Raw genomic sequence first — 15,133 nt, 5'->3', positions numbered from 1 at the left:
ATTCACAAGTGCAGAGAGAGCTCATTAAGTTGAATAAACAGGAAAAAAACATACAATATGGACAGATAGAAAAAGATAACGATAGTCTCTTTGTTGAAATAAAGAAAGGAGAGCCTTATCTGCCTAGATTAGCAGTTTCCAAACATTGAAATAGCTAGGAGAAGCTAGTGGCACTCAGTTTGGCTTGTGTCTATGTCAATTCCTAAAACTATAACCTAAAGGAACCCCCAAAATAGTAAAGATTTAAACACAGATTGAAATAGGAAATCTGTTTAGAGACCCGTTTGCAGATAGCACAGGCATAATATTTACAGAGGTGTGTCTCTGCAAAGGTATATGCAAATTGCAAAGTCAAGCAGCAGGCAGCTGCTGCACTTCTTTCTAACTGGAATGATGTGTGTGCATGTCCAGACTGCAGCTACACTACTTGCCTAGGCCCTGCAGCATGCCTGAAATGCAAGCTCACAGATCATTGTCAGTAAGTTTCAGAGTACACGCTGACCGAGATGTAGGAGAAGAATTCATTGCCCTCCTTTTGAGGCAGACAGCTCTATTCTGAGAGCAGTCTTAACTAAACTTGCAGATGTGATTTTGAGAAAATAGAATGGTCTTTTTCCATGAGCCACAGGGTTTCAGGTAGAGAAAATGGTATTAGAATAAAGAACAAGATTTGATCTGAACGGTGAGGGTCTTTAGGAGAAAGGCTGCCTTCTAGCCTGTAGGAGCATATGGATGTGGTCTTGCTATTGTCTTGAAATGGTCTGAGAATTTGTTGTGCTCCTGCAGCTGTTTTTCCCTTAGTTAGAGGGTGTTTTGCATTGACTTTGAGGAGGAAAAAAACAAAAGATTTTGAGGTAGTAGAAGATATGTACAGCAAAGGTGCGTAGACAACAGAAACAAACTTTTAAAAGTTCGTAGCTTTTGTCATCTCACATATATGTTTGATAGTGACTCTCCTTTAATTAGATCAGTGAGACAAATGTTTGTATTTTTTGAGGTTTGCTGTTCATTACCTTTACCACAAAGATGGAGCACAGAAGGAATCTTGGAAGCAAAACACAGACCTGACCTATAAAAGTAATGAGCATAATAAATCAGGCATATGTAGATTAGAATACATCTGAAATGTAACTGTGATTTTTTTTCCTTTCTGCTACTCCTTTTTCTTCTTCTCTGTTCTGATTTACTTGCTAAATCACAATTACATTCCGTAAAGACAGAAATTCAATTTGTTTCTCCTTTTCCCCTGCAAACTAGAAGATGGATAATCTGCAGTTAATTTCTCATTTCCACAAAATACTGTGGAGAAAAGCAGCCCTTGAATGTCAAAGTTGAGATTTCAGAGGCACAGATGAGTGTGTCTGTGATGATAACAAGAGCATTGAAAATTAATCAACAGTCACGGAGGAAAACAAAAGAGAGACTGGTCCGTGTTGTCTGTTCAATATGTTTGTCGATAAGTGGTTGTCCCTGACAGTATGTTTGCTGATGCTTTGTGCAACCTCATTTCAAACATGTCAATTGATTACATTTCCAATGCTCTTTCGGAAGACTGTTTCATGTTGTGATCATTTTTTAGGGTGTTGGTTGGTTGTATTCTTTTGGCTTTTCAAGTACCCACACAGCACTTTTCCTGGTGTACAAGTACGAAGCCTAGAAAGTATTGAAGTGTTAATCAATATACAACTCTAATATTAAAGACAGTTGTATTTCCTAAGCAGTAGTATAGTCAGTATTATGAACGCTGATTTTATGAGGACTGTTCCAAAAGTAATGCCTCCTATTTTATTATGTTGGCCCGTGGAGTCAGAGATGAATGTATTACAGTGGTAGAGGCTGAACCTCCACACCAATGTTCCATTACATGCTTTTGCTGTATGAGAGATGGCAGCAGAGGGGCAGTCTGCAGGTTTTTGCATGTGTAGCTTGTGGGTTCTTGTCCATTGCTGGGAAGATGCATAGCTAATTGTTGTGACTATGTTGAAAATTAGGGTTTTGTAGCTGAGAATTTGGTCCCTCAAATGATGTTATTTTGCTCTTTGAAATTGTTGTTGTTTCCAGGGAAATAGATAGGGGACATTACTTTCACAGCAGCCTACGTAGTTTCTCAAATGTGTGTTAATGATGTTCAATAGAAGAGCTTATGACTGCCCATCTGGAATTTCTAGCGAACAGCTCATTCCCTTCTCTTGTTTTACATCTTGCTTAACATCTGACTTACAGTATTGGTAACTTAACATTTGTTGTAAAGTAGGTTTTTCAGTGAAGGCAAGGCTTTCTACTTTCACCAGTTTCAGTGAGAGGAATGCTAGTTTACTCTCGATTATTTAAGAGAAAATCTACTCAGTCCTTAAGAAAACAGAAGGAAAATAAACAGGAAGACTTTGGCTGATGAGAATCACTTTTTTTTCAGATGTGTCACATGTGTTATGAAGTCATTGACTTACATTGTATTCAGAGTAGTCTATTGCCTATGGTTACAAGCATTGGGGCAAGATTTTGAAACAGTAGATTTGTAGTATTTCTTGTGGTTTTAATCTAACTATGATGTGTTACATGTTGCATCAGTGCTTCATTGAGTTCCAACTCAAAGGATTCACAGTCTGCATCCTGAACTCAGTTAAGAATCTCATAATAATAGATCTATGAAGAAGCTGCTTCCATCCACCATCACAGAAATGATGAGAATGCAGTGAGTAGATCTCTAGTTTGCTGAGTATAAACTGTCCTAATGGTCCCCAGAGTTCAAGATCATGTTGTAAATTACCCAGAGAAAAATTTCTCCCTAAGTTGGACCAGGTGCATTTGTATGATTCTCAGATGCTGCTCATTACTTGCCTGTCATCTGAATGACTCTGTAATGGCAATCCGTTAACTTATGAGTGTCTTTGTGAAGATTGCCTATTTAGTGTTTATATATACATGTCAGAGTTCTTTGGAAGTCATCTGTGAGATGGCTGAAGGTTAAAAAAAAAAAATTAGGTCAGCTGTAACACATAACAGTGGCCACAAGGCTGCTAGGCTCCTTGTAAAGCTAGGACTGTGGAAGAATCCAACCAGTTCTCTGGCAGTAAAATCATCTGAATACTTCAATTTAGTTTCTAAGATCAAATTTGCTTCCTTTTATTTTTGCCTTGTGTCTTCCCTGTGTAAACAGTCTTTGGTAAAGATGGAATTTACTGTGTGTGTCTCTTTGTAACATCATGGAGCATGAGCAAGACTCAGCCCTGTGAATACTTGTTAAAGCATTTGCCTTTTACTCTGAGTCAGCTCAGCAGACTGTCCATTCAGGGTGCCCTTGTTATCTTGCCCCTTGCTATCTGACCAGAACCTGTTGGGGAGTAGCCTCTCTTCTAAGCTAATTGCTTCTAATTGCAATGTTCTTATCACATCAACCTCAATGCTAGTAGTGAGCTGTGCTGTTGCAGTGTGAATTGTGAGTAAACCTAGATTATGCTTTGCATAACCTGAGAAATACACTGCCTTCTCAGTAAATACAATGAAAGTAGTGAGGTTGTGGTCCCCAGCGTGGGCAAGCATCAAAATTTACAGTTATTTCCAAATGCTGAGTCATAGTCTGCTCTGCATTGCTCATCTTTCATGATGTGAGAGTTGAGTAAAATGCATTTTCTGACTTGTAACTGGGAAATAGGAACACGTTCACGGTTGCAGCTTTTTGTCAGTAATTGTGATTGTGCTGACTTTTTGTGAGCTCATCTGCTGCAGTTACTGTTTGTTCTAACAGTGGGCTGTTCTCTTAGGTCAAGCTATGTTTTTGCAAAAGATGAATGTTACCATCCTGAGATGTATTACTAAGTATTTTCTCCCAGGTCTGAAGCTAGTTGAAATGCATCTGATTTTCTCCAGATGCTGGCAACAAAAAATGCTGAAGATCTCCCATGTTTCTTGGGAAGCTTCTAACAATTTCTCTCTAGCACAACAAGCTGTAGCATTTACTCAAGCTGGTTTAGGGAGAAACAGCTCTGTGGGCTCTATGTTGATCTGCAGGTCTTCATCACATAGTGGCCATTTCAGAGCTGACCTTGTCTGTAACACAGTAAAGTGTTAGACTTTGGTTGGCTTTTGTGCCCTGCTTGTTGCAAGTTTTTGGCTGTTAACTTCCCATTCAATCCCTTTTTCATTTAACAGAAGACAAGATCTGGACTGCAGTGCAGCACAACAACACAGGGCTAACCAGAGTTCAAGGAGCTGGTCCAGAGAAGCCCTACACCATGTCCTTTAACTACAACAGCAGCGCAGAGCAGCTTGAAGCTGTGATAAACAGTGCGGAGTACTGCGAGCAGGAGGCAGCCTACTACTGCAAAAAGTCACGTCTCCTCAACACCCCAAGTAAGTGTCATGAGCCCAAGTCTTTCCTTGTTAACTGCTATTGATTATACAGCAGGTGCAGGCTGCACTGCAACTAAGGAGAAAGAAAACTGCCTGGATAGTAGCAATACAGGCTAAAGTGAAAAGCCTTTGTCTGTCTCGGGTCCTGCTGTGTGCTGGCTGTCCTCTGACATCAGATGGACAGAGCTCTGCAGGGGAGTTTCCCATTGTGTAAGTCCTTGAGGGTCTGAAAGCTTCTGCAATGGAAAACAGCGCATGGAAAGCACTTACACTGTGTTTAGCTGATGGTAAATGATTGTTGGTGCTCTGGTTTGGGTTTTGTTTGTTTGCTTGTTTTGTTTTGTTTTGTTTTTAATTTGCTGGTTTTAACTGTATTAAAAGAGAAAGTGTAAGATTCCAACTTTATGTATTTCCAGTCAGGAAAGTTGTACCAGTCCAACAGTCCTGAATCTGATGCTTAAAGTGCTTGGTAGAATAGTTTCTGGGGCAAATATTATTTGTACCTCTTGGTAGAAGGAACCAATTTTTTTGCATTGATTCAATGTGGCAGCAACTAGAAAGCAGAGAAGATCTGATCAGTTTCTGTCTCTTTGTGATAGCAAATCACCAGTGGCTACTCAGGGTGGCTGCCTGCCATGTGGCCTTCTGATGAAGTCTGGAGTTTACATTTGGTAATCCAGAAAAGAGGAGTGCCCTTAAGGCTTCTGGATGCCTCCAGTGTTTGTTTGGTTGTTTGTAATGTCTGTAGGGTCCTGGTGATTCTCTGATTATTGGGAACCCTTAGATTTATTAGTAGGCTAGGAGAAATCCCATGGAAAACCTTAAGGGGATCTTGTAATGGGAGTTCCTATTGTGTTAAAAATATACTGCCTAATGAGATGTAGCAAAAACTCCACTTGATTTCAGCAAAGTTACTATAACTGAATATTTATGGACCCAATAACCACAGAGATTATTCCTGGATTATATTCTGGACCAGAGTGTTACAGCAGGCCTGCATATATTTAATTCTCCTCCTTTTTGTTGGTTATTTTTTTTCACGTGCATGCAGAAAGAAACAATATGTCATAGTGCATGTTGTATATGGAACTTCTGTAAAGCAGCTAGCAGACTTGCTAAGACAATTCCTGATAGGCGCTTGTCCAGGAATAAAGGTGTGACACCAGTACCTTGAGGGAGAGGGTGTTGGGGTGATGTCCTGCAGACCAGCTTGCTCTCTTGCAGCTGCAGCAGTGCCTCTGGGCTCCTGACAGTTGACCATGCAAGACTCATAACTCTTTAATACATGATAAATCAGAAAAATTACAATCTTGAGCTCTGCATGTGGCAGACTATCATTTTTCCCCTTTCTCTCTCTTCTTCTTTTTGTACGCTTTTTAATTACGCTTTCAATTTTTCATCGTGAACTTTCTCTGTAGCCTGAGGCTATGAGTTTGACTAGACTTGGAACATGCTCAAAAATAAACTGTCTGAGCTCTTGAAATGATGAGGTTTGGGGAACACACTTGTTCTTATGTTAGTGTTACATGTTTTTAAGTAGTAGAAAGGAATGTATTTCCCCAAAGCCTTCTGCATTTTTGTTAATTGATATTCATTCTGAGGTGAACTATTGCTGTATTACAGAAGAACCTAAAGCCTAGCGGTACATATCATGAAGAGTCCTAAGATTTAAAAGAATTTCTAATACTAAGGAATTACTAGGAATAACTGTGAAATTGATTACTAAAATTGATTAGTACAAAAATCAGAACTCCTGGGGTTTGCTTCTTGATTTGGCCCAGGTTTCTGGATGCCTGAGAAGCATTTTGTGTTGCAAGAGTATTTTAATGCTTTATTATGGTTAATGAACCACATTTATATATTCCTTCGAAAGTCAGAATATAACTGCACGTGGTGATGAGAATGTTGCATTCATAGACCTGTAGGGAATGTTATGTCACTTAATCCATCCTGCTGAATATCACCATTCGTTAATAGTTCTGGAACAAGCCCAGCAGTGTGTGTTTGATGGAAAGGCATCTTCCAGAGGTATATCTGATCTTGACAGATGCATAGAAGTCCCCCTATCTTCAAGGGATCTAATTAATTTCTGTGCTTCATCTACTGCAGAATTTTGTTCTTATATCTTTTGCTTTTTTTGTCCTAGGAGATGAAATATATGATTAGGATGTCTCAGGTGGTAGCAACAAAACCCCAAATCCTTCCTTTCAGGATCTAAACACTATCATGCTTCATAGAGGAGCAATAAAGAGATTTCTCTTTTCTTTTTCTTCCTTGACTTCACTTTGCAACAAAGATTCATGCTGTTACATAGTAACTTTGGCTTTCACAGCTTTGACATGGGAGGAGAAAAAGAAAAAAAAAAATTAATGTGCCTAGGCAAAGGGACAAGTACTCTGCGCAGCCCTAGAGAGAAACTAAAGGAAGTTTCTGGTTTGCGTAAGATTGTTCCAGTTTATAACAGGGAATTTGTCTTTCTGTTCTTTTTACTACCTCTTGCCTTGAAGGCATAGGCACCTCCTCAGCGGGTGTAATTCAGCATAGTCTCCCCATTGAGTTACTTGGATTTACATCTGCAATGTGTCAGACACGCAATCTGGCAGTTGGCAAAGGAGTTTACTCGTCTCCACCTCCTGCTGTCTGAAAAAGCCTTATCAGTTCTCACTGTCATACTACAGCTTAGCTGCAAACATGTCTTTGAAAACTAAAATTAAATTCCCGTGAACTGTGTTTTTGTGCTTTTCTGCTATCAGCTAGATTTTCAGGAGGTTTTTGAATGTCAGAATAGATGTCTGTTCATCAAAGCTGGCTTTCACGATATTGGCAAATGAAACTTTCAATTTATGACCAGTAATTGCGGTTCTCTTGTGATTTCTCCATGGCTGTTGGAGACATTACAAGTGCAAGTGTGACAGTTGGCATTAATTAGAAAAGTTAGCCACACTTAATAGGAGACTGGAGATTTTAACACCACCTCATCCCTTGAAGCACATACTGTCTGCTGAGAACCAGGATGAGCTAGAAGGAGAAGGAGGGGATGTGGGCAGAAAGCTTGGGTTTTTCTGTATGTGCGGTCTGTATGCTTGGAATTTGGAGAAAGATTTAGGTCATAGGACTCTGATTTCCTTTCCTTGAGGAGCATCTCAGGTAATAACTTAGGACAGGAGTACATGAACAAGAATAGGTGTGTGTATGTGCACATTTAATTACACTGTTAGCAGTCAAGATGTTTGAAGGTATGAAAACAGTTCATTAGCCAACCAACATTAACCCTCACCTATGACTAAATTTGCTCAGTTTTCTAGAAGCAGCGCATTCTTAGGGGTGCACTCAAAGGCTAAACGTTTGCAAAGAATGGACTTCATGTCCACCATATCAAGGATTTAACACAGTGATAGCTATCAGTGGCAGGATAGCTTGGTTATATACAGCCATATATGTGACTGACAGTCTGTCAAATTCATAGCATATTTGTGTAGGCAGAGACTGAGAAAAGATCAGTCCTAGAGCAAAAATCAAAGAAATACGAATGTCCTTTTTTTCTTTTGCCATCTTCCTTTTCTTTTTTTCTTTTTTCTCCTTTTGTTTTTCTTTTTTTCTTGTCTCTTTCCACTATAATTCCACACTATGTTCCTTCAAGTCTGGATTTCAAATGTTTATCCTAAAATACACACCTCTTCCCCAAACTTCTTCCCTGTCTCAGAACTGAGGTGTACCATATGTGGTTTCCAGCTGTGTTACCCCTTTATGATAAGCATAACTGTTCTTCCTTACCTCTGTCCTACTGCATTTGTGCTTTGTACCCCTCTTACCAGAGGAAAACACAGTTGCAAGAAGTGTGTCCTACTCTGAGTTTGGACTTAAGTTTAGACTTGAGATGAATTGGTCATATTTCCATAGCCCATAGCAAGCAGTAATTTGTTGTTGGGTTTTTGCTCACTTTGTGCTTTTCAAGTATGCTCTTCTATCAACTTTAAGTTGTTATTCTGTTAGCAGATGATTTGTTTATAACATGGCAGTCTGCCCTCAGAAGTGGTTTGTACTAAAGAGATTGTTGGATACATGGCAGGTCTCAATTGCATGACATAGTTATTCACAGCTAATTAGGATACTCTTCTTGAGAGTAATTGACTTGGCATCTATGTTTCCTCTGCCACACCTTGTCTTTCCCCTCCAATGTGGCAGTTCAGATGAACTGCTGTATTTAGAAACTTTGAGCATAGTTTGCCATAGTAATTCAGCATGGATGTTTGTCAGCTCTCTTTCTTACAGAGACTGATTTAGAGGCCATTTTGAAAGATTCTATATTGTTAGTAGTATGCAGGTGGTCTAACAAAAATAAAAAACCTGCTGCATAGGCAAAGTGACTTGACATTTAGTATTTATGCACCTGTGAGTAATGGAATATCATTATCCCAATTTCTGACCTTGTACCTCCCTCCCCATACACAATTCCTCCTGAGTAACAATAGACAAATATTGCTATATCTGCCAAGGAAAGAATGCCAGCTGCTTGGATTGCTTCTGCTCTAGTCCCATTGGTCTTCTCTGAGACTGCAATGCAGCAAAGAGGCCAAGCAATGGGAAAGACATGAGAAGAAGTCTTTGCTGCAGGGATGCACTGGGTGACTTCTGAGACAGTGGAATGAAAATGCACTCTCTTTTTGAACCTAGCTGCAGGAGTGTACAGTGTAATGCTTCCTGATGTGCTTCTGGAATGACACCAGAAGGGCACAAGTCTCTTCACCATTATCTGTATTTGCTTTAGGCATGATATGTCAGGTGAATTTAAGAGATGCTTCTTGAGGTGGTGACTGATAGAGAGGTGAAGGAGCTTGTATGGTCAAATACTGTTTATTTATGTAGAATGTGTCCTTCATATTTCTGGTATACTAATTTTGCTACTGAATATTTCTGTTGCAAATCTCTCCTCTCATTTAAGAAGCAGTTCTGAAGTTACGCTTCTGTTTGTTTGTGAGACCTAATCTTTAGTTGGAATACAATATTACCAATCCAAACTGAATAGAGCTTCTGTGCTTTACTGACATGAAAAGTACCTCTTCTAGTACATGTGAGGCTTGTTACAGGGATATTAATGAAGTTATATAGGGCAGTTAAATGAAGTGTAAACCTTGACAGCATACTTTGAGCTTGTAATTTGGAAATCATTGCATGAGCTGCAATTGGCTGTGCTGTAAGGAAGTCAGTGTTGTGAACTGATACTGTTAAGACATGTTTGTTTAAACTCTGTGCTCCTATAGGATTGGGCTTCTGTTCCCAAACAATATCTGATTTGATGTATCTTTTGCTCAGCCTGTGAAACCTATAGGATGATACAACTGCTTACAGCTCAGCAAGGAGGAAACTGTGAGTTCAGGGAAGTCTGCAGTAAAAACAAGATTTTGTAAATTGATAGCTTTATGAGATACATAAGTATCCCAGAACCAAACATGTTCTAATGATACCTCAGATTTGATGGACACAGTCATGTAAGTTATTTGCACACAAAATTTGAGGAGAGAAAGAAATACACAGTTTTTTCAGACTATTGCAGGCAGCATTCCCTAATCATGAGCAGTGATAGTCTTTTTTAATTTGCAGGACTCTGCATATTGTTAACAATAAATACTCCTAATTATAAAAACAGCTAATCTATTGTTCGTTACAATAACAGCTCATTAGCTATGACAGCAACCTCTCCGCTGTTTAAAACAGAAAGCAGTATTGCTCTGCCTATGCAGAAAAGTGTGCCTTCTTCCTTATTAGAGCCACAGCAGGGATTGTGTTCTCATCACACTTCTATTTGTCTGCTTCATTCAGCTGTCCTACTTTAAGCATCCTGAGCTCCATTTCACTGAAAGATTCTTACTGACATTAAACTAATTTCCCCTTCAAATTTGGCCTGAGGTGTGTGTGTTTGTGTGAGATGTTTCCAATTCTGGAGCATGGAAAATGTAAATTATAGTAGTGGAAGTGTTCACAGCTGCTTTGATGCCATATGAGTAAAGAAATAATTTACATTTCTATTCGTGTTATCTTTAAAGATAGCAAAGCATCTTGTGTTGTAATCTCTGTTTTATGGATGTATGGGGTTCATTTGACTCCTGTTCTGTATCTTGGGGGAAAACAAGTATGTGCAAAACCGGGCGCTTAATCAAAGTCAGATGGGATGGAACAGGTGAACGGGACAGAGCCCATGGTTGCATAATTTAATTATATAATGTCACTAGGAGAAAGGAAAATGTTAGTGTAATGAAAAAGGAACCATGTTCGTAGTCTAAGTTGGGTCAGACTCAAATCCATTGCCTGTACATTTTAAGGCTAGGAATTCTGCCCTTATTACTGTGTGAGGATAGCCTATTGGAAATGTGTTGTTTGGGTTTTTTTGGGTTTTTTTTGTTTGTTTGTTTGTTTGTTTTTAATTGTGAAGGTGGAAACAGAAGCAAAAAAACAATGAGGATCAGCTGAATGTTTTCTGATTACTTCATGTTCAGCAAGAGAACAAGAGTCTTCCCTAGGAGTATTTATAGCTCAATGTTTTGCTTTTGTGAACCATCTGATGTTAAGAGTAGCATAAAAATAGTCCTTCAAAGTGTTAGTTTCTCTGTCGTAAAAGAACCCCACAACCCTCCATCCTAAAAGAAATCTTTGAGGGTATGGAAGCATGCAACAAACAAACATATCCAGACCTTTAAGGAAAGAAATTGCATTCCCAAGAAGCTTCTAAAAGTAATCGAGAGTTGTTTACCTGCCCCCAAGCCAGACTGATGCATGCGTTGGGTGTGGACCAGACTTGACAAGTAGATATAAGATATGAGGGATTGGAAGAAAACAGCCCTTTTCAAATTTTCCTTGGAGTAATTTTTTATTATTATTATTATTATTTTTTAATGTCTACTAGGCTATAAAAATGAAGAACGAAACAAAAAATCTTTTGAGTCTGAATGTATTCCGAGCCCCTTTGATAGGAGGAAGAATCAGACTTTATTGGAAACTGATTTAGGCAAGGGGTGTGTTCCTTCCTGAGCTGTCCAGGTCTCAAAGCCAACATCAAGAGCCTTCTTCCTTTGCTATCAAGACAAGAATTCAAAAGTCACAGGAGACAACTTTTTTTTTTGTCTTTTTTTTCTTTTCTTTAATATTAGCATTTATAAAGGTCGACCAATTAATCTATACGCAGTCCTCCTCTAAAAGTAGTTTTCCTACCTCGTTGAACAGAGAGGAAGAATGAGGCATGAGACTTCCGCTGATGATGGCTTCTCCTGAAATCAGTTTGAGCAATTAAATCTATTTGAAATTAGCACTTCAAAACAAATGGCAAAAAGTTTGTCCAAGCAATAAAAAGAACCATAAAAAGAACAGTTCCTGCCAGATCTAAAACTCTGAAGTCTTTACACAAATTGTAAGACCTACATACACGTCTCCAGTGCCTTTTCCTTGTGCTGTTAGGGCAGAATAAGCACATCGTCCCTGAGTGATATGTTTGTTTTGTGTGGGTGGTAATTGGGTGTATGGTGTATTCTGCTGGGTAAGGAGAGGAAGCTGTGATTCTGTAGTTTAGCCCTTGGAATAGTTTCTAGTGTCTGTCAGGATTTTGAATTCTTTCTCTTTGTTTCCTAGGCAGAATTTATATTCTGTTTTGCTGCAGTGGTTGATTCCAAAGGGATAGGTGTGAGTAACTTTCTTTAGACACTTGGGTACCATGTGGTCAGGCCTGTCTTTCTTTTTCAAAGATGTTATGAGAAAAGATAAGCTGACCTGAGAATGTGCAAAGTGCATTGAGAAACGGTTGGCTTTACAATTTTGGCTTCTCCAGAAAACCAGGCTAAGATTCATATCTATAGCCCATTAGAATTAACAGGGTTAGAGCATACTATATCAACCCTTCTGTTTCTAAATGGCCTAGCACTGGTAGAAAATACTAATTTGGGCTAAAATGAAATGCATTTATTTTCTCATCGTGCCAGACATACATATGCTTGTCTCTTCCACAACATAAGATCAGGAACTTGAACAAATACATATTCTAAACTTAACTAAGCCATTAGTTTTTCATAAATCTTAGTACAGATGCTACTAGCAGTAGTTTGGCTAAATTTTTTTCAGGTTGCTTCCAATGTGCTTCATGTCCTGTTTGTTTCTTTATCTGACATGTTTAATTTCATGTCTCCCATTCCCTATGTCTTTGGACTGCCTAAAAAGTTTAAAATGACAGGGCTAGTTTACAGCACCTAGTGATTCCAGGCCATTAACATCAATAGTGCTTCTCGTACCTTGGATACTCTTGTGTACCACGTTTTGTTTGATTTTGTTAGATTTACTCGATCACCTTTCCTCCTCAGATCTTTGCTGATTTCGTTAGACCCATCTTCCATCTTTCTACCTATCCCCCTTTCCCGGAGCTCCTGGCCCGCCTCAGGGCTAGCCAGATACCTGAAAGAGGGAGGGTAGTTTTCCTCTATCTCCTTTGTTTTGTTTTGTTTTGTTTTTCCTGGGGTTTTTTGCCCCTTTTTTGCCCACTTTGTGACAGTCTGCATTCAGTAGCCTGTTTCTATTCTTTCATTGTTATTGCTCAGGCTGTGTCATTCAGTGTTATCAAAATGTTGGTGGTAGCACTTGGTGGTGGGAAAGAAAAGATTATGATGGTTCCTGCCTTTCCTTCTCAGTTTTCTGTAACTGAACCTAATTGAAATCTGACAGGTGTGTTTTACTTATGAATTGTAAGCTTATGGAGGAAAGTTTTCAAAAATGAAGGGAGATTTCAAGGAAAACTGTGAAGAAAAAGTGACATCAATTACACTGTAGGCTTGTTTTAAATATGAACCTTTATTTTACCTGCTGTTTCCAAAGGTTTGAATAATCTTGTAAAATTATCTTTTTGCTTCATATACCGAGTACTCTCTTTTTGAGAAAGTATGTTTGCATATTTGTATAGATATGTGCAGATAGGTTAGGAGAGAAAGAAGAATAGTGGTTAACTGTAATTTTCTTCTTTGTGAATGATATACAGAGATCTACAGGCAGAGCTTGAAAGAGATGAGATAATTTGGTTAATCTTTTGTCCATTGAGCTGAAGGTTTGCTGTACATCAATTGCTTACTTTCCACTGTTACTGTGATTTCAAGCTCTGATGCAAAGCACCTATTTTGATGTGCATAAAAAGTTTAGGGGCTGGCCTCCATAGAGAGATATTTGTAAACGAATGCTAACGTTTCAGCATAGGTTGGGATTCTAGGACAAACTGATGTCTCATAAAGAGTTGTCTGTTTCAGCTCCCTTTGGCTGTTTCTCTGGTTCTGGGTAGGTAGTTTCCTTGGCCTGCTTTGCCATTTTTAACAGCTATCACTGAACTGGGATAGTTCTCTTGGCACTGGTATTTTTCAGGACTTTATTGTGGGCCTTGGTTGCTGGAACCTGCCTTTAAAGCACAGTTCTCCTTCTAGTTTGCTTCCCTCACAGTGCACATTATGTTCAGGATTCAGACAGAGAGATTCAGTGTTGCATTTTGTTTACTGCTTGTGTGATTCAAGCTGTGGCCACCAGTCAATCCTCAGAACATTAGAAGTACTTGCTTAATAGAGGCAGAATTTTATTGAGTGAATCATTACATCCTGTTATTGCTGAAGTAATCACTTTACCTACAACCAATGCCTCCAGAGGGACGTATGTTCTTTCCAAAATGCTGCCATGGGCTATTCATTTTACTTCTGTACAAAGCTCCAGAATCTCTCTGACCATATTGTTCTACAGGTTGTCATGTTTTCAAAGAGTGAAATTTATGTGCCATGAAGTATTCCATTGCCAAAATTAATAGGTAAATGAATGAAGTGAAACAGGCCATTAGACCCACTGTAATATTGTAGTTGCTCGATTGTGGCACAAAAACAGAAACTAATGCGTAAATATGATCATATTATAAGTGACAAGAGCTATCTATGTGTAGCACACAGCTGTGGTTAGACAATTGAAGGCAGTCAACCATTATGAAAAATGATTTAGTAGACAGGCCAATTGCAGGTAATCTTGCTTAGAACAGTACTATCCTTGGTCAGTTTGTTTTAGCTGATGGAAAAAGATAAATGGCAGCTATTTCTTTCCTAGCCTTCCAGAATTTGATTTCAATTTCGCTTTGATAATTTTTATAATCCTTTACTTTTTTATATTATCTGAACCACAGTACTTGGATTTTTGTGCTTGCAAAATTGTTCCTGAGGTACGAACGGGTTGTTCCCAAATATTCATGCAAATAAGAATTTAGCCAAAGGTTTTCAGTGTAAGTGTTCAGTCTACCACCCTAAAATCTTTCTGATGCCTTTTTTTTTATTCCTGTTTTAAAATAATGCTTCACGGTTTTAAGTGAATACTCAACATCTAATCAAGATAAACAATTCATAAGCTGAACTATGTTTGTATAATAAGTTTAAAAAGCTCTGAATAGCTAACATAATTAGAGCTTCTTTTAATGGACAGCTTGAAAGAAGCTGCAATATTGAATAATTCAGCTGAAAGGACACAAAAGTATGCAGGTTTATTTCCATTGGATTTATTGTACTTATTTAGGCCAATAAGATGGTGAGTTAACTCCTTAGTTATTGCATCTTTCATGAAAGATCTCTTTAGTATACAATAAATGAAAAAATGCAAAAACACTGAAATTCATATACATAGAGAAATGAACATGTCAATCCAGAGCTTGTTAATTCAAACTGACAGAAATTAAACACTGATGGATTGAAAAAGCCAATACTGTGTTCTTGTATGAGAATAGACAAGAATAGACAAG

General features: G+C 38.6%; 1 protein-coding gene across 4 annotated transcripts in view; it reads left to right on the top strand.

Annotated features, from left to right (window-relative positions):
• CNTNAP5 (contactin associated protein family member 5) overlaps window positions 1-15,133 on the top strand; it is a 253,693-nt gene that overhangs the window by 170,327 nt on the left and 68,233 nt on the right. For all 4 annotated transcript variants that reach the window (XR_014947890.1, XR_014947889.1, XM_085552291.1 and 1 more), the window contains exon 13: window positions 4,150-4,350. Coding sequence is in view for 2 of the 4 variants with exons in the window: in XM_085552291.1 (XP_085408417.1) it covers window positions 4,150-4,350 (201 nt within the window). In the remaining 2 variants the exon portion in view is untranslated. The remainder of the gene's footprint in view (window positions 1-4,149; window positions 4,351-15,133) is intronic.

Source organism: Coturnix japonica, chromosome 7, assembly GCF_054131305.1.
Source record: "Coturnix japonica strain WE chromosome 7, WE-NBRP24, whole genome shotgun sequence".
Classification (NCBI taxonomy): domain Eukaryota; kingdom Metazoa; phylum Chordata; class Aves; order Galliformes; family Phasianidae; genus Coturnix; species Coturnix japonica.
The sequence above is the reverse complement of the archived record's forward strand: the minus strand, read 5'-3'. Positions and strand labels throughout refer to the sequence as shown.